This window comes from Nelumbo nucifera, chromosome 8 (genome assembly GCF_055504915.1).
Source record: "Nelumbo nucifera cultivar China Antique chromosome 8, China Antique-T2T, whole genome shotgun sequence".
In the NCBI taxonomy this organism is placed as follows: domain Eukaryota; kingdom Viridiplantae; phylum Streptophyta; class Magnoliopsida; order Proteales; family Nelumbonaceae; genus Nelumbo; species Nelumbo nucifera.
Window position 1 is genome coordinate 10,107,588 of NC_142656.1, and position 21,746 is coordinate 10,129,333.

Genomic DNA, 21,746 nt, shown 5'->3' on the forward strand with positions numbered 1-21,746 from the left:
AGATCTTAAAAAAAAAATCATTTGATTAGTCAGGAGATTTATGAAGAGCGTGTATATCCTACAAGAGGGGGAAGACAACACAAATCACCTTGTTAAATGCAGCCATAGACACAATCGGTAATCCGAGGCTCCTTTGTAGGATTGGGTTAGAAGATACCTCTTATAAAGAAAGATTGCAAATTAACTGGGTACACTTTATGAAAAAGTTCAAGGATGTTACTACAGGCCTTTTTGAACTGGAACTCTACCTAGTTTTCTCATTTTTCTATATTTTATTTTATTCTTTCTGTTCATCCCTTAGCCCCATATGCATACAAAACATAATGAGTTACTGACTGATGAAAATAGATCCACGGAAAGTCAACAAAACAATATTAAAGTTCAGAAGTGTTTCCAATTGAAGGGCTCAATTGAGTGCCCAATTGAAGGTAGGGGTGTTCACGGGTCGAGTTGAGTCGGTTTATTGGGGTTTTCCCAACCGACCCGACCTAGTCGGGTTACCTGAGGGGGAAACCGAAACCGACCCACTGATAGGCCAAACCGACCTGATCAGTTTGAGTCGGGTTGGGTCGATTTCGGTTTTGCTCCTGTACAAAAGGACACCTAATTGAATTCTAATTGTAATTGCCTAATGGGTTGCCTATTTGGTGTAAAAGATTATAGAAAGTTAGAAACTAGGATAGATTGCCTATTCTAATTGTAATTGCCTAATGGGCCTTCTAGTTCTAGTAGAATACTAGTTATAGTTAAGTAGGAAACTACTCAAACTAGAAACTACCGAACTAGTAGAAGACTAGTTCGGTTCGGGTCGGGTTGGTTTTGGTTTTCACACAAGAAAACCGAAACCGACCCGATATATCGGTTTATATATTTGCCCAACCCGAAACCGACCGGTACTGATGAAAACCCGGCCAACTCGGGTTGGGTCAGCCCGGGTTGGTCGGTTTGGTCGGGTTGGGCATTCTTATGAACAGCCCTAATTGAAGGGCTCATGGTTTAACAATGGGCTGAGGTAGTAAGAACCTATTTAAGGGCTCATAATCCGCTAATATTTTTAGTATGTTAAATATGTAAATTTTAGGAGAAGGAATATCACTCCGTTGGGTAAGTGGTTGTGGAGATTCCCCTTGGAGAAGGAGAAGCTTTGGGCTAGAATAGTGGCAAGTATTCATGGGCTAGAGCATAATGGATGGGACGCTGGAATCAGAGCTAGGACCACAAGAAATTCTCCTTGGAAAGACATTCATGCCCTGCTACCAGTTTTCTCCCCTAATATCAGATATGATTTGAATTCCGGTAACTCCATAAAATTTTGGGAACAAACCTGGGTGGGGAGTGCCCCTCTAAAGAATCAGTTTCCTTCTTTGTTTGCTCTTTCTGATTTGAAAAATGAGCCAATCTCGTCTTTTACCACCCCGTCCTCTTCCATTTCTGGGATTGGGTGGAACTTGGGTCTAAGAAGGGATTTGAGGGACTCTAGAAGGGATTGGGTGGACTTTGACACTATTTTGAGCCTTATTGCAATTCTTGATAACGTTGTCTTAGACCCCACTAGGGTGGATTCTAGAATTTGGACACCTCCCAATGGCATTTTTTCTTGTGCTTCTTTCTTCAAAGTCTTAAGTCAGTCCACCAACCCTAACTTCCTTCCTTTTCCTGTTGATGAGGTTTGGTGCAGAGCAATACCTCCTAGGGTTGGTAGTTTTTGTTGGGAAGCCTATCTGGAAAGAATCAACACTGGTGATTTACTCCAAAAGAAGAGACCCAATACTTGTTTGTCACCTCAGTGGTGTGTTCTTTGTAAAGCGGATGGGGAGACTGGTTTTCACCTACTGGTGTCTTGCCATTTTGCGAGATTAATTTGGAAATGGGCTTTGTCCCTTTTTGATTGCAGTTGGAACCCCCCATCAAACTTGCAAGGCCTTTTTTCCCCTTCTTTTTTCAGGTGGCGGATAAAAAGGGGAAGGACAATGTGGAGAGGACTAAGGGCTGCAGTGTGTTGGACACTTTGGGAAGAAAGGAACTCCAGGATATTCTCATAAGCTTAGAGATGAGCAACAGATCTGAGGGCTATCATTCAAATTAGGGCGGTACAGTGGCTGAAATCTTTGGAGCATTTCACAGATTACACTGTGGATGACTTGTTGAGGAAGTGGGGTGAAATTGCAAGTTGCACACAAACTAAGTCAGTAATGTGTGTGGCTTGGACCCCTCCACCTAGTAGTTTCGTGAAACTAAACTTTGATGGGTGTAGCAGGGGAAATCCGGGACAACCAGGGATTGGGGGTGTTTTTAGGGATGAAAATGGGATCATTTCTGCCATGTTCTCAGGCCCAATTGGAGTGGGTGACTCCCTTAGAGCTGAGATCTTTGCAGTTATGGAAGGAGTCCAAAAAGCTAAGGAGTTGGACATTAGGAAACTCTTAATTGAAGGGGATTCAGAGGTGGTGATAAGGTGGCTGCTTAAAGGTCACAATGGTTTATGGAAGTACAATAATGAGAGGAGGAAATTCAAGTGGCTGGTGCGGGAGATGGAAGTTAAGATACGTTGGGTTAAAAGATCGGCTAATTCCCTAGCTAACGGTTTAGCTAAACAAGGGGCAGAAAGGGACTCTCTTTTTTGGGCCAAGCTGTAACTGTAGTGTGTTTTCTTTCTTTCTTTCTTTTCTTTTTCTTTTTTTTTCCTTTTCTTGAGGTTCTTTGTTGCTCTTGGAAGATAAGCGTGTTTGTCTTCCTTTTGTAAATCTTCTATTGATGAATTAATGAAAGTGTTATTGATCAAAAAAAAAATATATATATATATATATATGTAAATTTAGATATTTAGAAGGTGCCAATATAATATACTAAAGAAGTGTTCATGCAGTATCCACACATATAATGTATTGATGTCTGACATTGGTGCCCAACAGACCAAGCAGGTATAGACAGTCAGATACCATAGCTTGAAAATTATATATCTAATATTGGAAGATTATTGAAACCCTAGTGAACCCTTGGCAAAATTCTTCCAAGTGCATTACAACTCCACCATTTTGGATGTGCATAAGAGTAGTAGACAATAATCTTATTTTTACAAGCACCCCTTTTCCTGCTTGGACAAACTCAACATTCCCACTTAATGCAAGTACAAGTTTAACTAGTTTGGGTTGGCTATACAATATGAAAAGTCCATGCACACAGAAATAGAGGGTTTTACTCTAATCATTCAATATCTCAGACTTCCCAGTTTTGCTAAGTTGTGCATTGCATCTTTGCCTATGGTCTGCAAGAATACAGCATATACATTCATGTCTTAAAATACACTTTCTAATATATATTGTTTCTGACCATTTACTCTATCCAGCTACATGCCTGGGTTTGAAATCCAATTGCACCCAGTAAATAACTAATTAACTACTAACCTGTTTGCCTATCCCAAAAACAAAATTAAAAGGTTGCAAGGATAAGTTGGAACAGGTACTCTAACATGGATAAGTTGGACTTACTTTTTCTCTCAACTGAAGTTTCTTCTCAGCTCTTTCTGCCGCATTAACTGCTTCTCTCTCAGCTGCATGGACAGCAAAATGAATACAAGATCAAGAACCAAAATTCACCTTGATAGTTGACATACTGATACAGTTAAATCTTTATAGCAGGTGATTATAGTGCTAGAAGAAGTTTACATGTCAAGCCTAGAATTAGCAACACATGGGCATGATAGCATAAATTGTAAAATTTAAACACCTATCATTTTCATTTCACATATAGAAGCTAAATTTGTAATACAACCTCTTAAGTCTGGCTTCCTCTCAACTTTTGTCTTGTTCAATCTATTAACTATCTCATTTATGCGCTTCTCTACTCTCACAGTGCGGACCTACCAAACAAAAAAAACAAAGATTGAAAAAGACATTATTCCCTTAAATGTTCAACTGATACCTAGATCAAAACAGAAGTAGAAATTGTACTTCATAAACCACTTCCAGAAAATATACAGTCACTAAAAAACATATAATGCTCACCATTTTAGGATTGTGAAAACCAACTTGTCCAACATCCATGGAAGCTGTCTTCTTCAAATTGTACCATGGAGTGTAAACAACATCAACATTGTTGACCTTGTTGCCTGCTAGAAGAAGAGAAGCTTAGTCATATATGTTTTTTAGTGTTGCTACTTAGAAGAGAAGCTTAGTCATTTGAATTCAGCATACACTTTAGTACAAATGCCCCTCATAAGCATGAAGCCAATGAGATATGCTTTTTTTATGATAAACCTTGCCTTAGATTCATATTCATGCCCCTAAGAGATTATTGATTTTGAGTTGCTAGCAGCTTGCTAAAACTATATAAATTGATAGACATTAAGAATAATTGGAGGAAGCATAGAATTACCTTGGATGGAATTTGCTTTGACAAGTTGAGCACAATCTTCCAGTAAACCTTCACTTATATCATCAATTGTCTGACCTTTATTCAGTCTCAGATAAACATGAGCAGAAGACATTTTATCAACATGGAACCTGCAGTGGACAATTCAAAAGAAAATTTCTTTGAATTGAACAAACAATATTTACCAAAGAGGAGACTTAGTGGTCTATATTTCTCATTTTATTAGGGCAAACTTCATTGAGTTCAGTTGCTCACTCTAATGTAAACTTCCAACTGAGGTGTACAGGTAAGATGCAGAGAAATATCATTTGCAAGTTTTCAATTGGTAATAGAAGAATCACACCTCTTTTAGCGGCAAAAACCATATACATATCAGGACAACTTTCTTATGATGTTGGCAAAAACTATACATAGTCATACATATATACATACTAGTAAGTGTGCACGTGGTAATTCTAGACGATGATAATGTATCCAAAGAATTTTATAAATATGTATTTTTATTATATATTTTGTTTTTATATGTTTTTTGTTTTTTACTATTAATAGGATGCATATTGCAAAATCCAAATCTGATTACATAAACACCTCATCTAAATATGTGATAATCGAATCGAGTTGTGAAATTTCAAGTATCATTGACAAGTCTACCTGCTTGGCTAAATTCTTCCTTTTATAATATTTTATCTTTTTAGTGTTTTTTTCCGTTCATTTATAAAAGAAATGTAATATTTAAATAGAGGGAATTGAATCAGGTAGTTGTAGGAGTAGGATTTGTGGTGTGAGCACACTTTTCAGCAACAATAAGTGCTGAAATCAGTGTGACAGGTGTGATCTAGGGTTTGTGGTGTAAAGAGCACACATTCCAGCAACAATTAGTGCTGCAATCAGTGTGACAGGTGTGACCTAGTGGTGTGTAGTGTGCAGATCTCTGTGATAATAGAATTCAGCAAGTGTGCAGAACTGGTGATAACATAATGGGAGACAATAATGATTATAAACCTAGTGTGATGGTGCCTACAGACTACCTGAATGTTCAGATGACCTCCATTAAGTTAAATGGAGAGAATTATGTGCCTTGGGCTAAATCCGTTGAAGTCTTTCTGAAGGCAAAGAAGAAGGTAAAACACATCAGAGAGGAGAAACCCTCCTCTGACTCTCATGAGTATGAAGACTAGGAGCAAGAGGACGCTCAGATCATCACATGGTTGTGGAACAGTATGGAACCCAGGATTAGTGTGAACTTCATGTTCCTTGATACTGCCAAAGATGTGTGGGACCATGCGAAGAAATTGTATTCGGGGCAGGACAATACAACCAGAGTTTATCAGCTTTATCAAGAGTACTTTAATCTGCAACAAAGCAATCAGAGTCTTGAGGAGTACTATGCCAACATGAGGAACATACGTAATGAGTTGAATGTCTATCATCCTCTCACTTCTGATGTCAAGATTCAGCAACAACAGAGAGAGCAGCTTGATGTGACTAGATTTTTGGTGGGACTAAAGTTTGAATATGAACCAGTACGGGCTCAGATATTAGAGGGATCAGCTCTTCCGTCCCTAGAAGAGGTATTTGCTCGACTTCGGAGGATTTCTATTGGATCTACTGAGAACTCTAATATCTCAGATAGATCTGCCTTTGCTGCATCGAGAGGCCGTGGTGGTAGAGGTGGAGCTCGAGGAGCTCAGTCTGGCCGTGGTGGTGGTAGTGGTTCTGCATATGGCCGAAGTGGCAATGGTGGGTCTACTTATAATCGTGGTGGTGGTCGTACTGGGAGCAGAGATTCAGAGGGAGCCCGTGGTAGAGGACGTAGCTCAGGCCCGAGGAAGTGCACTCATTGTGGTATGGATGGACATACCATCAACTATTGTTATGATTTACATGGCCCTCCCTCAACCTGGGCCAATCATGCCGCGACCGGTGACTTAAGTTCCAACTTTAGACAGGAGAATCATTCATCTGACCAGTTGCCTCCTACATCCACAGATGGTCCCATGAAGGAGATGGTGAGTGTTCCCCGTGATGAATATGAGAGGTTTATCCAATCACAGCAGAACACGGCGACTTTTGCTCACTTAGGTATGGCTTGTCTGGCATCTACACCCAATCCCTGGATCATTGACTCTGGAGCCTCCGATCACATGACTGGAACTCCAGGTGTGTTTTCCTCCTTATCTCATTGCTCAACATCACAATCTGTCACCCTTGCTAATGGTTCCACATCCTCAATTTGTGGTGTTGGTAATGTTGACCTAGATCCTGTATCCCTCTCATCAGTTCTGTATGTTCCTAATTGCCTTTTAACCTTATGTCTGTTAGTAAGCTGACCAAATCACTTAACTGCTCCATTACCTTTTATCCTTCTATGTGTGTCTTTCAGGATCTCAAGACGGGGATGAAGATTGGTGGAGGGCATGAAGCAGGTGGACTGTATTATCTTGACAGTGGTGGTGGTAGAACTTCAACAGCTCTCTAGTCATCTCTTTCTCCTCTCCAGTGGCACTGCCGATTTGGTCATCCGTCGCTCAAAGTCTTGAAGTCCTTGGTTCCGTCCTTGAGTCAGCTTTCTGTTTTGGATTATGAGTTGTGTCAGTTTGGCAAACACCATCGTGTTCCCTTTAGTTCTAGGGTTGATAACCGTGTGTCGAGTCCTTTTTCTTTAGTTCATTCAGATGTTTGGGGTCCTTATAAAGTAATGTCATATAATGGATACAGATATTTTGTCATTTTTGTGAATGATTTTTCAAAGATGACGTGGCTCTATTTAATGAAAGAAAGAAGTGAATTGTTTACCATTTTTCAAAAATTTTATGCTGAAATTCGTAACCAATTGGGTACCCACATTAAAGTTTTTCGTTCTGATAATGGCCGCGAATATTTATCCTCATCATTTCAGAAATACTCCTACGCTACCATGTTATAATTCAGGTCTGCCTTAGAGTTCGGCCTAATTGAGTTCAGTTATGTAGAAGAAGAAAAAGTGATAAAGAAAAAAAGAGAGAAAGAGAGAAGAGAGAATTCAGGTTCGAACTAAAAGAGTCAACTTGACTTTTCCCAGTCGGCCAGTAAGTATTTATATTATTATTAAACATGACTGAAAAGACCTATGTGCCCTTACTTAAGTTAAGAGCACATGTTTCAACACAACATTACAGATCAGCAACATCAATCAAGGTATAAAGACAGAAATACCCCTACGCTAACACTTCTCAACACCTCCACTAAAAAAGACAAATCCACTAAGTCATAAGCCTTCTCCAAGTCCAATTTGCATACCACTCCTTTCTTCTTAGATTTCCTGAAGCTCTCCAGACTCTCATTTACAATGAGGATTTGATCAGTGATCTGTCTTCCCTCTACAAAAGCTCCTTGGTTGGGTGCAATAATAGAGGGGAGGACCTTCTTTATCCTGAGGGACAACACTTCTGCAATTATTTTATACAAGCTATTCACCAAACTAATAGGTCTGAATCCTTAGGTTGTGATGCCTCTTTCTTCTTTGGGACCAAAGCAATGAAAGTTGAGTTCAAGTCCGGATTAATTATTCCCCTATTGTGAAACTCCTCGAAGACTGACCTAAGATCCTTCTCCACTATATCCCAACAATCCTGATAGAAAGACAATGTGAAGCCATCTGGGCCTGGAGCTTTTGTCCTATCCATTGAGAATATTGTTGTCTTTATCTCTTCCAGATCAAACCTCTTTTCCAACCATTATCTGTTTTCTGCACTTAGAGTCGGCCACTCCAAACCCTCCAACCACACCCTCTCATTCAAAGGCCTTCTGAATATAGATTTGAAATGAGTTACTAAGGCCTTTGCTATTTCTATCGGGTTCGACAAGACTGCTCCTTCTACTTCCAATTTTGATATGAGATTCTTTTTTCTCCTCCCATTTGCCATTGAATGGAAAAATCTAGTGTTTCTATCTCCCTCCTTTAGCCACTTACACCTAGATTTTTGCCTCCAACTTATTTCCTCCCTAATCAGAATATCCTCCATCTGCCTTCTCAACTCCCATCTCATTTTCCTGTCTTCCTCTCCAAAGGATCCCCTCTCTTCCTTCATATCCAAATCCTCAATTTGCTCTAGCAGGACTTGTTTCCTTTCCTCTAATCTCCCAAACTCCAACCTATTCCACTCCTTTAGTTGTGATTTTACAAATTGAAGTTTCTTGTGGAACTTCATTCCCTCCCGCTCTACTATCGGATTAGATTGCTCCCACCACTCCCTGATCTTCTCACTGAATCCCAGATAGACCACATATTTTCAAACCTTAATGGAGTGGGTCCATCACCTCTCAATTCCTCCTTACACATCACTATAGGCCAATGGTCTGAAGTAATTCTTGGGAGTGCCCTAGATACTAGGTTACCCCAATGTTCCTCCCAGTCTGTTGAGAACAAGAATCTGTCCAGCTTGGAGCATACTGGTCTCGACTGAAGATTGGACCAAGTGATTATTTAGGAGTGAAATTTCTTTAAGCTCAAAAGTATCCACAAAATGGTTGAACTTTCTCATACTAGTTGTCACTCTCTGTCTGGGGTTGTTGGTTTCCTCTGTAAACCACACTACATTAAAATCCCCTCCCACACACCACGGTCCCTCCCAGAGGCCCCTAACATCACTCAATTCCTCCCACAATTTCTTCCTCTATCTAGGGATGTCTATTTCTTTCTACATTTTTGTAATTTCCTATATTTATTTATATTTTAAATATTTTATTACCTAACTATGACTTCATAGGTTTATCAATTTGATTCGGATGGTTGAATTGCTTAGTCACCACTTGGATATGGTTTTAAAATTTTTAGCCAATTTTAAAATATATGGGTTTATATTGTTAAAAATATTGACTTAACTTAAATAACTTATTGGTGAAAATAATTTAAATATAAGATTTAATAAGAGAAAATGGGAGTTAATACCTTAAGTATAAGGGGATTAAATGAGGTGGAAAGTAATAATTGAAGTTACATTTTCAACTCTTACAATTAGAGAAGTAATAAATAAACAAATGTGGACATTTTAGTAGCCATCAAAAGTTGGCATTAAAGTTATAATAAAATGACTTTCATGCCTTTTATCAAACAAAGAAATAGAGGGTAATTTTAGTCCAAAAAAAGTCCACTTTGCATCTGCACTTTTATATATAGCATAGATCTTTTTTTATTTATTTATAAAAAAAAATATAAGATTTACATAGAGAGAATTGAATTAGGTGAAAAGTAGTAGTTCAATTGACAATTTAAACCTTACAATTAAATAAGGACTAAATTCAAAAATGAGTATTTTAGTCAATGTTTTAAAAATCGGCCCAAACCGGACGATCGAACTGTTTGGCCTAGGAATTGGTCAGGTTATCAGTTCTGTTTTGGCCCTAAACCGTTATTTTACAAAAAAAAAACCATTGAAATGGTCAAGGAACTGCTAATTCAGACAATTTAACCATTAAAATCTTTAACCCGGTTAATGGTTCTCAGGTTGCTTTCAAACTAATTCCAAATTTTTTATTTATTTTAAAAATATAAATTAGAAAATAAAAAAAATGATAAAAACTTTCATATCTCAAAATCTTGTTCAATTATTCCCAATGGACAAAATCATTTATGTGATTCTTTTTAAGTTGTAACAACAAAAAATTACAACACCAATGAAAAAATTGAAAAATCAATGCAAGAGATGAGAGGTTAAACATCGATCTTATATTAAAATTGGAGATACACCAAATGACCTGGGATTTGAAAGAGATTTAGAAAGATGAGAGAGATGTAAGAAGAGGGCAAGCGATGTTGTAGCAGCATGATGATGAACAAGAAGATAGCCGCTGCCAACAATTCCTTCTTCTTCTTAGGACAAACAGTTCTGCAACAATGCTCAATGAACATGGTGACAACTATCTTCAGCGATGCTTCATTCTCTCCTTCTTCTTCTTCTTCTCAACTTTAACTAGCCGCCTCCTTCTCAAAATCTCACACTCCCCTCTCATAATAATGTGTGTCCACCATTATTATGGTGGACTTTAATCTAATCCTAACTTAAGGGTCAAAATAAAAAGTTACATTATATTTTACATCTTACCAGTTTGAACCACTCAAACTGGACGGTTGAACCATTGACTCGGAAAATGAAAGCCAAAGCAATTCCATTTTTGGGACGATTTTTAAAACCTTGATTTTAGTCAAAAGAAAGTTCCACAACCTTATTTATATTTTTAATAGTAGTGTAAATATAGAATTATAGATGTGTTAAAAAAATTCCATATTTTTTTGTATTTTTGTGTGTCAAAATAATTCTAATATGTCACACTTACTTTCTGTTCAATATAATAAATACATGACATTATACATGTGCCTGATTTTTTTTCTACAAAATTTATGTACTTTTATATTTTATTAATTTTTATTATTTACTTATGACATTAAAGGCTAACACATTTAACCCACAAGTTGAACTATTTATTATTAATTTTTAAATTTCATTTTTGGTAAGAAATAAATTATGTATTTCATTTTCATTATCAATAAAAATAATTCTTGTTTATTACAATATTTTTTAATTTGATTAATAAAAATATCATTAATGTGTCTAATTTTTTTATAGTTTTTGTAATTTTCTATATTTATTTCTATTTTAAAAATTTTATTACCTAACTATGATGGGTTGACCAATTTGATTCGGATGGTTGAATTGCTTAGTCACCACTTGTGAATAAGGAATGATATTGTTTTTTAGTCAATTTTAAAATATATGGATTTATATTGTTAAAAATATTGACATAAATCTAATTAGTAATATTTATTAGTGAAAAATAACTTAAAATATAGGATTTAATAAGATAAAATGAGATTTAATACCTTAAGTATAAGACTTAATGAGAGGGGATTAAATGAGGTGGAAAGTAATAAATTGAAGTTACATTTTCAACCCTTACAATTAGAGATGGATTAAATACACAAATATAGCCATTAAAGCTATAATAAAATAACTTTTATACCCTTTCTCAAACAAAGAAATAAAAGGTAATTCTAGTCCAAAAAAAGATTCACACAACATTCACACTATATATCCCCAAGGGACAGCCCTTCTTTGGTGGGTCAAATTCCACCTCTTAAGATGTGTTGGTTCAAACAAAATGCCCTTTCTTCTCTTCTTTTTCCAATATTCTTCCTTCCTATTGTTAGTTTCTTGGTTTCAGGATTTGCATAATTCAGTCCTAACTGTATGCAAACTATCTTGCACCAATAGTACTTGGAACTGTAAATTGAACTAATGGAATATCAAGTCCAGGTGTTTTTTTTTTGTCTCAAGGCAATTAGAAGTAAGGAACTGAAACTATACAAGTATACAACATAAAACAAAAAATGGTAATGGATATGGATCAGAAACATACATGGGTTGCAACAGAAACTCAATTTCTTAAAAAATAAATGAGAAAAATAACGAAAAGCATGATCCAATCATGGTTACGAAGGTTCTATCAATGCCAAGATTTCCTAAATAGAGTTATTGAATGATGATTTATTTTTCTAATGGGTAAAATAACAAATCTACCACTACACACCATGCTCTAACTACTTATTATTGAATGATGATGCTGAGAATAGTATGACTACTATACCTAAAGTGAACTGGAAGAATGGAATAAAACAAGTCTGCAATGAGTGTTGGATTGACTCTCCTAAGTGGATGAAGTGTCGTTGTTGGACAAACGTCAGATTCTGACACTCCCTGGTTTCTTGACAGACACTTCATAACGTTTTCCTTTATCTACATGCTTATTTGACATAAATGAATGGCTAGTGTTGACAGATGTATTGTATGTACTGTACACGGGTTTAGTGCCCGCAGGGGTATTTTTGTAATTTTGTAGACCTCTTGTGTTGTACGGCGAGTATAGTATAAATACAAATGCTTCACTCGCATGAAACAGTTCTTTTGAGGCCTTAAGTCTACAGCCTCTTCTCTTCTCCTTCTTCTTCTTCTTCTTCTGCTCAACATGGTATCAGAGCGGAACCGACCAGGCCTGGAAAACAACCAGCTGAGGTCTCTCTCCATTGCTGCGTAGAAGCTATAGTCCTGATGCTCGAAGACAAGGAAGAGGAAGCATTCTCTAGTGTTGTAGTTAGTCTCCACTGCCGAGTAGGGTTCTGCTACAAGAAAGCCGACTATTCAACTTCCTAGCGCAGAAAAGGGTTCTGCTACAAGTTTTTTCTTCTTTATCCTCCAGCCCATGTGCTGGTGACTGGAGTTGCTCGGCTAAGAAGACTGTAGAAAACCATCCCAGATGTACAAAGAAGGGTTCTAGCCTGTAGAGAAGATTGAGTCCATGAGTGTACTGCCTATTCACAGTTCGGGTGACCTAGGTACTGAACTGAAGTTTCTCTATTTATGGTTCTCTTCTTGCATTATTTCGATGGATTGTTAATGTCCTAAAATCTGAGTAGGGACTGTTCGGCTGTTTTTTTCCCTCCTCCGATTGTGTGTTGCTCTATTCAGCTCTCTAAGGGACTGTTGATGAACCCTAAACCCTAAGTGACTGTTCAGCTGCCCTGGAAAGTGGATATCAACCGATTAGGTGTGGTGAACCACCACTTGTATTGTTGTTCCTACTGAGAGAGCTTCATGAAAGTTGTAAAACTGTAGGTCATTCAGACCTGGTTACACTGCAAGTGCAGTGTTCGTATATTGTTCTGTGGACTCCTACAAAGTGTAGGTCATACAAACTAGTACTGCAACTGCAGTGTTTGTGCTTGGTTCTCTGTGAAATCGAAAATCAGCAAGTGCCTAGTTGTGGACTGTAGCAGCTCTGTAAGGCAGTGTGTCTTTGGTTTTGTGTACTTCTAAACCTAGAATCATGAATAGTGAAGATTCAGCTACATCCGGAATCTCCACAATGCTGAATGGAATGAGTGGGAGCAGTGACCTATCCTTCCCTATGGCTGTTGTTCCTCTTGATGGGTTAAATTACCTAGAGTGGTCAAGAGGGATCAAGTTATACATAACTGCAAGGGGAAAAATAGGCTACATAAATGGAAGAATCAAAGAACCACCTTCTGGAAATGCAGAACATGATAGATGGGATCAGGAGAATAGTATGGTTATGTCATGGCTTTTGATCTCCATGCAACTGCAAATAAGGAAGAACTTCATGTGGGCTGAAACTGCAAATGAGATATGGGAACAGGCAAAATCCACATATTCTGAACTTCGACACTATGCCAAGATTTATCAACTGCAAGCAGCCTCATCTACTTGTCAACAGGGGGGAGAAGTTTATCAGTTTATTACTCTGGCTTGACCACTGTTTGGAAGGAGTTGGACCATTACCAGAATATTGATTGGAAGTGTGATGAAGATGCAAAATTGTAGAAGAAACTTGTCTTACAGCAAAGAGTGTTTGCTCTTTTACATGGTCTCAATCCTATCTATGAATCCATCAGAATACAAATTCTAAGTTCTAAGGATCTTTCTTAAATTCAGGAGGTCTATGCTCTTGTCCAGTCTGAAGAGAACAGGAGAAACTTGATGAACATCACCGGAGGGGATGCAATTGTGTTGGCGGCAAAGGGGGGTACCTCTACTAGTGGTGGATCTTCTTCCAAGAGAGGGAATCTGCAGAAGAAAGCAGAAGATAAGGAAAATTGTGGTGCACCAAAGATACTTGTTGGGATCTCCATGGGAAACCAAAGTGGGCTCAGGATCTACCTAAGAAGCAAGGCTCAAATGTAATTAGAAGGCTCGGGCAACAAGGTACCAAGAAACACCACATGGCCAACATGGTTACTCGGGAGAATCAGCCCTCCACTTCTACTGTGACTCAAACACCACATGGCCAACATAGCTACTCTGGATCTGACCCAAAGGAGGATATTGTAAACTCCTTCCGTGACCATTTGGAGCTTTATGGTAGAGCAATTCGCCAGGTGGATACTCCTCCCACCACCTCTTTTGCATCAGGTAATCCTGCCACAGCTTTCCATGTTGCTTCTCACAACCTTGACTCTCTATGGATCATTGATTCTGGAGCGTCAAAACACATGACTGGTATGTCCTCTTACTTTCAAACTTATCACCCTCTTTCTGGAAGAGATAAAGTGAGACTAGCTGATGGATCATACACTTCCATAGCTGGTCAAGGAACTCTCTCTCTTCCCCTCAGCCTTACTCTTTTTGATGTTCTTCATGTTCCAAAATTCCCTATGAATATGTTCTCAATCAGTAGTGTTACAAATTGCTTAAACTGTTTTGTGACTTTTTTCCCTTCCTATTGTGTGATTCAGGATCTGGCCTCAGGGAGGACGATTGGTAGGGGACGTATGGTTGATGGACTCTACATGCTGGAGAATACGGCCGGCCTTCATGTTATAGAGTCTATGAGTCAGTTCAGAAAGAGTAAAATATATTTGTGGCATTGTCGTCTGGGTCATTTATCCTTTGAGTCCTTGAAAGTTGTTTTCCCATAACTGTGTAAGTCAGTATTTGTTTCTAATTTTTCTTGTCAAACGTGTCAGTTAAGCAAACATTGTAGAACTCAATTTCCTCAAAGAAATAGTAAATTTGAGTTTCCTTTTCACATTGTGCATTCTGATGTGTGGGGCCCTATTACTTTACCTTCTGAGAGTGGCTACAAGTACTTCATTACCTTCATTGACGATTATTCCAGATACACTTGGGTATATCCAATGCGAACCCGTGAGGAAGTACCAAAAATTATCCAAGATTTTCAGCGGATGGTCTTCACCCAATTTCAGACCGAGATCCAAATATTTCAGTCAGACAATGCAAAAGAGTTTTTTCATAGTGACCTCACAGAGTTCTTTGCTTCACATGGCTCACTTCATCGGAGCTCTTGTGCCCGCACGCCACAATAAAATGGTGTGGTTGAACGGAAGAATCGACACCTCCTTGAAGTGGCACGAGGTCTACTACTCCACATGAATGTTCCCAAACGATTTTGGCTTGAGGCTGTCCTTTGTTCTACATACCTCATTAACCGAATGCCCTCTCGTTGGTTAGAGTACAAAGCCCCACATCAGCTTCTCTTTCCTAAGGCCCCTCTTCTTTCTATCCCTCCTCGTGTTTTTGGTTGTCGGTGCTTTGTCCAAAACCTATCTCCCACCCGAGGGAAATTGGACTCTCGTGCTATCCCGTGCATATTTCTTGGCTACTCATTCTCTCAGAAAGGGTATCGTTGCTTTGATCCTGTTTCTCGGAGATTCTGTATCTCCATGGATGTTACCTTCTTTGAATATGAGCCCTTCTTTCCTGTTTCTCCTCAGGGGGAGTGTAGACATGAGGAGAAACTAGTTCAGCTTCCTCCTCTTCCTAATCATTCTCCTCCTTCCCCTTCTCCTTCTGATCCTCCACCTTTCCGTGTTTTTTCTCGTCGTCGTAAAAGCCAACCAGGTTCAAGAGCTGTGGAGAATCCAGAAGTTGTACCTCAAGTGCCATCAAATTCCTCAGGGGAAGATCATACTCACTCAGGTAACTTGACTCCCAATGATGGTCCTGACCTCCCTGTTGCTAATGATCTTGACCTTCCTATTGCCCACAGGAAAGGTGTTAGGTCGTGCACCACTAAACACCCCATTTCCAACTTTGTTTCCTATGAGAACATCTCACCTTCATTTCATGCCTTCCTTACCTCCATTGACAGTATCCCTATTCCCAAGAATGTGGCAGAAGCTCTCTCAGTACCAGAATGGACAAATGCCATGAAGGAAGAAATTGATGCTCTTCACAAGAATGGCATGTGGGAACTTGTTGATCTCCCTAAGGGAAAGGATCCAGTTGGATGTAAATGGGTGTTCACTGTTAAGCATGGGGTTGATGGAACCGTGGAAAGGTATAAAGCTCGTTTAGTGGCAAAGGGTTTTACTCAAGTATATGGAGTTGATTATGCAGAAACCTTTGCCCCTGTTGCCAAACTGAACTCTATTAGAGTACTTTTCTCTCTTGTTGCCAATCTGAATTGGGATCTACATCAGCTCGACATCAAGAATGCCTTCTTGAATGGTGACCTTGAAGAGGAAGTTTATATGGTTCAACCCCCTGATTTTCTTGTTCAAGGAAATGAACAAAAAGTGTGCAAGTTAAAGAAGTCTTTATATGGGCTGAAGCAATCACCAAGAGCTTGGTTCAGCAGATTTCATACTGCAGTTCAGCAGAGGGGATACAAGCAATGTCAGTCAAATCACACACTGTTTGTAAAAAGGGGAGAAGGTAAAATGGCTGCCCTAATAGTATATGTGGATGACATAATTGTTACTGGTGACTGGAATGATGAAATTCAAAGTTTGAAGGGCTTCCTTGCCACTCAGTTCGAAGTGAAAGATCTAGGACCTGCCAAATACTTCCTTGGAATTGAGGTTGCCCGATCAAAAAAGGGTATCTTCATCTCCCAAAGGAAATATGTCCTAGACTTGCTTAAGGACACTGGAAAGATTGGGGTTAAGCCAGCTGACTCTCCCATTGACCCCAACCATAAGTTAAGTGACAGCCAAGGTGAACCTCTTAAGGATGTGAAGCAATTTCAGAGGCTTGTAGGGAGATTGTTGTACCTCTCTATGACTCGTCCAGACATAGCATATGTTGTTGGTGTCCTCAACCAGTTCATGCATGCACCTAGGTATCTTGAAGCAGCGGAGAGAATATTGCGGTATCTTAAGAAGTTCCCGGGTGTTGGCTTATTATTCCAGAAACATGGACATTTGAGAGTTGAAATTTACACAGATGCGGATTGGGCTGGATCTTAAAGTGATAGAAGGTCTACTAGTGGTTACTGCACCTTTGTAGGAGGGAGCCTTGTTACTTGGAGGAGTAAGAAGCAAACCGTAGTAGCTAGATCCAGTGTTGAAGCTGAGAAACGTGCAATGGCACACGGAGTAGCCGAAGGTATGTGGATAAAGAATCTATTGGGAGAGTTGGGTTTTCCAGTGGACAAACCCATGACTCTACTCTGTGACAACAAGGCAGCTATAAGTATCGTTGCTAACCCGGTACTACATGATAGAACAAAGCACATTGAAGTTGACAAGCACTTTATCAGAGAGAAAATCATCACAGGCAAAGTATGCACTCCATACATCAGTTCTGAAGACCAACTAGCAGACATCTTTACAAAAGGGCTAAACCATTCCAGACACCAAGATCTCTGTGACAAATTGGGCATGATTGATATCTATGCCCCAACTTGAGGGGGAGTGTTGACAGATGTATTGTATGTACTGTACACAGGTTTAGTGCCCGCAGGGGTATTTTTGTAATTTTGTAGACATCTTGTGTTGTACGGCCAGTATAGTATAAATACAAATGCTTCACTCGCATGAAGCAGTTCTTTTGAGGCCTTAAGTCTGCAGCCTCTTCTCTTCTCCTTCTTCTTCTTCCTTCCTTTCTTCTTCTTCTTCTTCTTCTTCTTCTTCTTCTTCTTCTTCTTCTTCTTCTTCTTCTACTCAACAGCTAGTATACATAATAAATATCATTTTTATAGGAAATCATTATTAAGTAACAAAAATAAAGTTCAAGAGCTTTTTTATAATATAATGTTAGAATTCAGGTGCTATCACTTGGTATAAAGGTAAGATCATGGGCTGGAAAGAATGAGAACACAGGTTCAAGTCTGAGGGCAGCAACTTTTTACAAAAAAATGACAAAGGTTGGGACTGTACCTAGTCTACCCCTCCCAACACACCAGATAGCCAGGAACATCATTGGGTAATGGCCTTTTTTTATAATGTTAATATTTGAAAACATATAGATTCTTTTATAAGAGAATAAGGAAAGAACAAATACACAATGGTGATAAGATATCATCCCCAAAGAACAAACTCGAAAAAACACACACCCAAATAAACAAATTCAACAAAAAAAAAAATCTAACCTTTAAGATACAGAAAACCAACCCAAACAAAACAGAAAACTGCACCCATATAACAATCAGATCATCAAAAAAAGTTAAAAACCCAAAGCACCAACAAAAACCAACATCAATCACCGACCCGCTTCACCACTTGAAAACTTTCTTTGATCAAAGTATCTTTCTTCCAGATCTCAGGAAATTTTTCTCGCAAATTCTTCCCCTCCCACAAAAGAACTCCCTAAAATCTTGCTTACACTGACTTCCACTTCCACTATTTTTTCCAAGTCTAAATTTCTTTCAATTTTCCTCACTCCATCCAGGCACACCTCCTCATCATTCTCTTTACTTTCTCCAACCTCTTCTAAAACACCCTTATCCCCCTCCAGCTTCTTCTCCAAGGGAAGAGAAACATCTTTTTGACAGTCTGCAATCGATTCCAAACCTTCTTCTGAATGGTCCAATACATTACTAGGTTTTGTCAAATGCTTTAATCTGTTTTCTTTTTTTTTTTTGCTCCCTTCCTCTTTTAAATGTGCCCACAAGTGTATCGGATTCTGATTCTCATGTTTGTGTCCATGGCCATGCAACATTGTCTGCAATAAAAAATAAGGATGAATCCCCAAATGACATTTCACTCAAGACAAAGTATGTGACTAGCTGTACTTTTGATGGAAAGGAAGGTGATTTAGTTCTGATTGTCATGTTTGTGTCCATGCAATTTTTTTCTTCATGGGCTACACATCAGGGGGTAGCCCATCCCTCATCCCCTTAACCACCACCCCCCCCCACCTACCCACCCTGGTGGCAGCAGGATCTCTGCTACAATGAATCAGAAAGGAAGGCCTATTAAGTTGTTTTGCCCATGCTTGAGTTCTTTCCTCACTCTGTAATACTGACCTCAAATTGAATAATCCTGTTCACTCACCATCTAGTGGCAGCTTGACAAGGGTCTAATTACATGAACATGGATGAGAATATTTGAGATCAAGGAGAAAGCTCTTATTTGCATACAGGCAGTAAATACTTGCTGTCTCTACCTGTCTAAGTTACTCTAAATCTCCCATGGCCTTCAAGGTGATTAGGTTGTTGACCAAAACTATGATAGCCTTTGTGTTTGAAGCCATTTACGAAAATTCTAAAATCAAACATTATAAAACCCCATACAACTTGGATTCTTGAGGTTATAGTCATCTGCATATAGTACCCAAACCAAATGCCTCAGACTCTTGCTAGAATGCAATTCTGGACATTATTCATATATCAGAATGATATCCAAATAACCCCTTCATGCTTATCCTTTAAGAAAAATTAAAAGAAAGGAAAGACAGAGTAGAGAACTATGTCTCAACTGAATCAAATCAAATTACATAAATTGTATAAATCTTACGACTCACAAATTGAATGGTAGGATTCAAAAAGTAATTGTAAGAATTTTGCATAAAAGAATTCAAACATAAGATTTGAAATTTTGAATCTGAGGTGGCCTTGGGATTCATTGTTCAAATGATCAAATCATGAATTATATCATAAATCATAGCTGTCCAAAATAATCATATTACAAATCATGAGATTGTGACAACCATGACATAGATACACAAAATGAGAGATCATCTGATGATTACCTTCTTTACATAAAATGGAAGATTTGTATTGGAATGCAAGCACACATTTGTATTGGAATTAAGCAACATGACAAGACCCATCAGGGCCATGCAAATTCTTTTAGACTGATTGAAGTATGCAACCTAGAAAATAAATATGCCCTGAATGAGGAGTCATAGTTCCTCTGTTTGGCAAAGCTTAAACCAGGTAGGTGGTATTGGCTTATCTTTAAATACTAAAACTCCTCAAGCATCAATTCTTCCTGCAGTGTTCTTTGTCAGGGGCTTTTCCCAAGGTATGGTTCAGGGGAACGGAAATTTTAGAAGTTATGATAGGTACTACCTTTCCTTCGTTCGTGCTACGTGCGTTTGGGACTTTCTTGTGAAATTATTTAAGTTATATAAAACGCCAAAAATCCACATAATTTATAAATGCAAGACACAAAGCTTAAAAATACATAAAGGCGTGAACTAGGCTTAATAATTAGAGTGCAAAAAATGTTTTCTATTAGTCTATAAAGCACACGAAAACCTACGGTTTGCATAAAAAGTAAATGAGAGTGCAACACATGTTTTCTATTAGTCTACAAAGCACACGATAACCTATAGTTTTGTAGAAAGAAAATGAGGTATGGGATAGTTCAAAGAGATAAAGTAACGCATTAAGTTGTCACAGCAAGGAAAAAAATGATCAAAGAAATAAAGTACAACATTTCAGTTTACAAACCATAATCTGTAAACAAATCCGAAACTAAAACGCGGAAAGATTGCAGCCTAGAACGACGAAAGATATTAAAAAAAGGACAACAATAAAGAGACTAAGAAATCTAACACAGAAACAGAAAATTAGGACATTTTAGTGAACTGAGAGCAATAAAGATTATTCCTTTTAACCAGTAGCCAATACATCAAGTTCAAAACTTTAACTGTAACTGCATAATGTAGCACCTGGAAATCAACTGAAATTAGGGCGTGAATACACAAATCGACACATACGAAATAAATATAAGAAAGGAAACAAAGAATTATTTTTTACAAGCGTAGAATGATTATAAACAGAATATAAACGCAACACATAAAACTAAAGAGAAAGATAACTGAAACTCGTCAATGAATACCAAAGCAAACTATGAATTACGTCTGCAAATCACTAAAATGAACCAATGAAAGAAAAAATCGGACGAAATAAAATAAAATTTACCAGATATCCTCGGGAAAACCATATTTGATGAGCTCTTCGTTCTCGTATTTGTCCAATCCCATGAAAATAGTGTAATCACCGGCCTCTGGTCGAGCTTTGAAGTAGAACACCATCGTTTCTTCTCCTCTCAAAACCAGAAAAATTAGGGTTTTGAGATTGGAGAGAACAATTTGAGGAGGAAAAACAGGACAAAGGAAAGAAAAGATATATAGTCTTTCGGAACGATCAATTGGCAGCGTAGGACGAGGGGAGAACCAAAGAAGGTGAGAGCACCAAACGGGGGGGAAATCGAATAAAGAATCCAGAGAATACAAAAAAGGATTTATGCTTTCTATCCACCGCTGTAAATTGAAATAAGTATTTTTTCAGTTTTGCCCCTACATTTTATCATTGTGCAAACAACACCCTTATAATTAATAATGTTTACAGTAATGTGCTTAATAATGTTTTCTTCTTGGAAGGTTTGCGCCGTTTGCCTTGACTTTGGGACAGTGAGACTTAGCCTCCCTGAATTTTCATTTGTGATAAATTTCCACTCCGAATTTTTAGATTCCTGCACTTTACCCCGCTCTGTTAATAGACTTCGTGGCAAATTACAAAGATGCCCACCCAAAGTTTCTATTTTTCTGTTTTCTTGTACTTTACTTTTTTTCTTTCTTTGCAATATTTGTATTTTTTAATTTTTATTGGACTTTTTGCTGTAAATTTTG

At 38.2% G+C, this 21,746-nt stretch overlaps 1 protein-coding gene across 3 annotated transcripts in view; it reads right to left on the reverse strand.

Annotated features, from left to right (window-relative positions):
* The window catches only part of LOC104592179 (uncharacterized), a 26,047-nt gene extending 4,712 nt beyond the window's left edge, over window positions 1-21,335 (reverse strand). For 2 of the 3 annotated variants that reach the window (XM_010251400.3, XM_088892886.1), the window contains exons 1-5: window positions 21,037-21,335; window positions 4,375-4,502; window positions 4,005-4,108; window positions 3,772-3,859; window positions 3,489-3,550 (exon numbers count right to left, since the gene is read on the reverse strand). In XM_010251400.3, coding sequence (XP_010249702.1) covers window positions 3,489-3,550; window positions 3,772-3,859; window positions 4,005-4,108; window positions 4,375-4,502; window positions 21,037-21,149 — 495 coding nt within the window. In that variant the 5' untranslated portion in view covers window positions 21,150-21,335. Of the gene's footprint in view, window positions 1-3,488; window positions 3,551-3,771; window positions 3,860-4,004; window positions 4,109-4,374; window positions 4,531-21,036 lie in introns of all 3 variants that reach the window. The other variant, XM_010251401.3, reaches the window with a different exon arrangement.
* Between the last annotated feature and the right edge of the window lie 411 nt (window positions 21,336-21,746).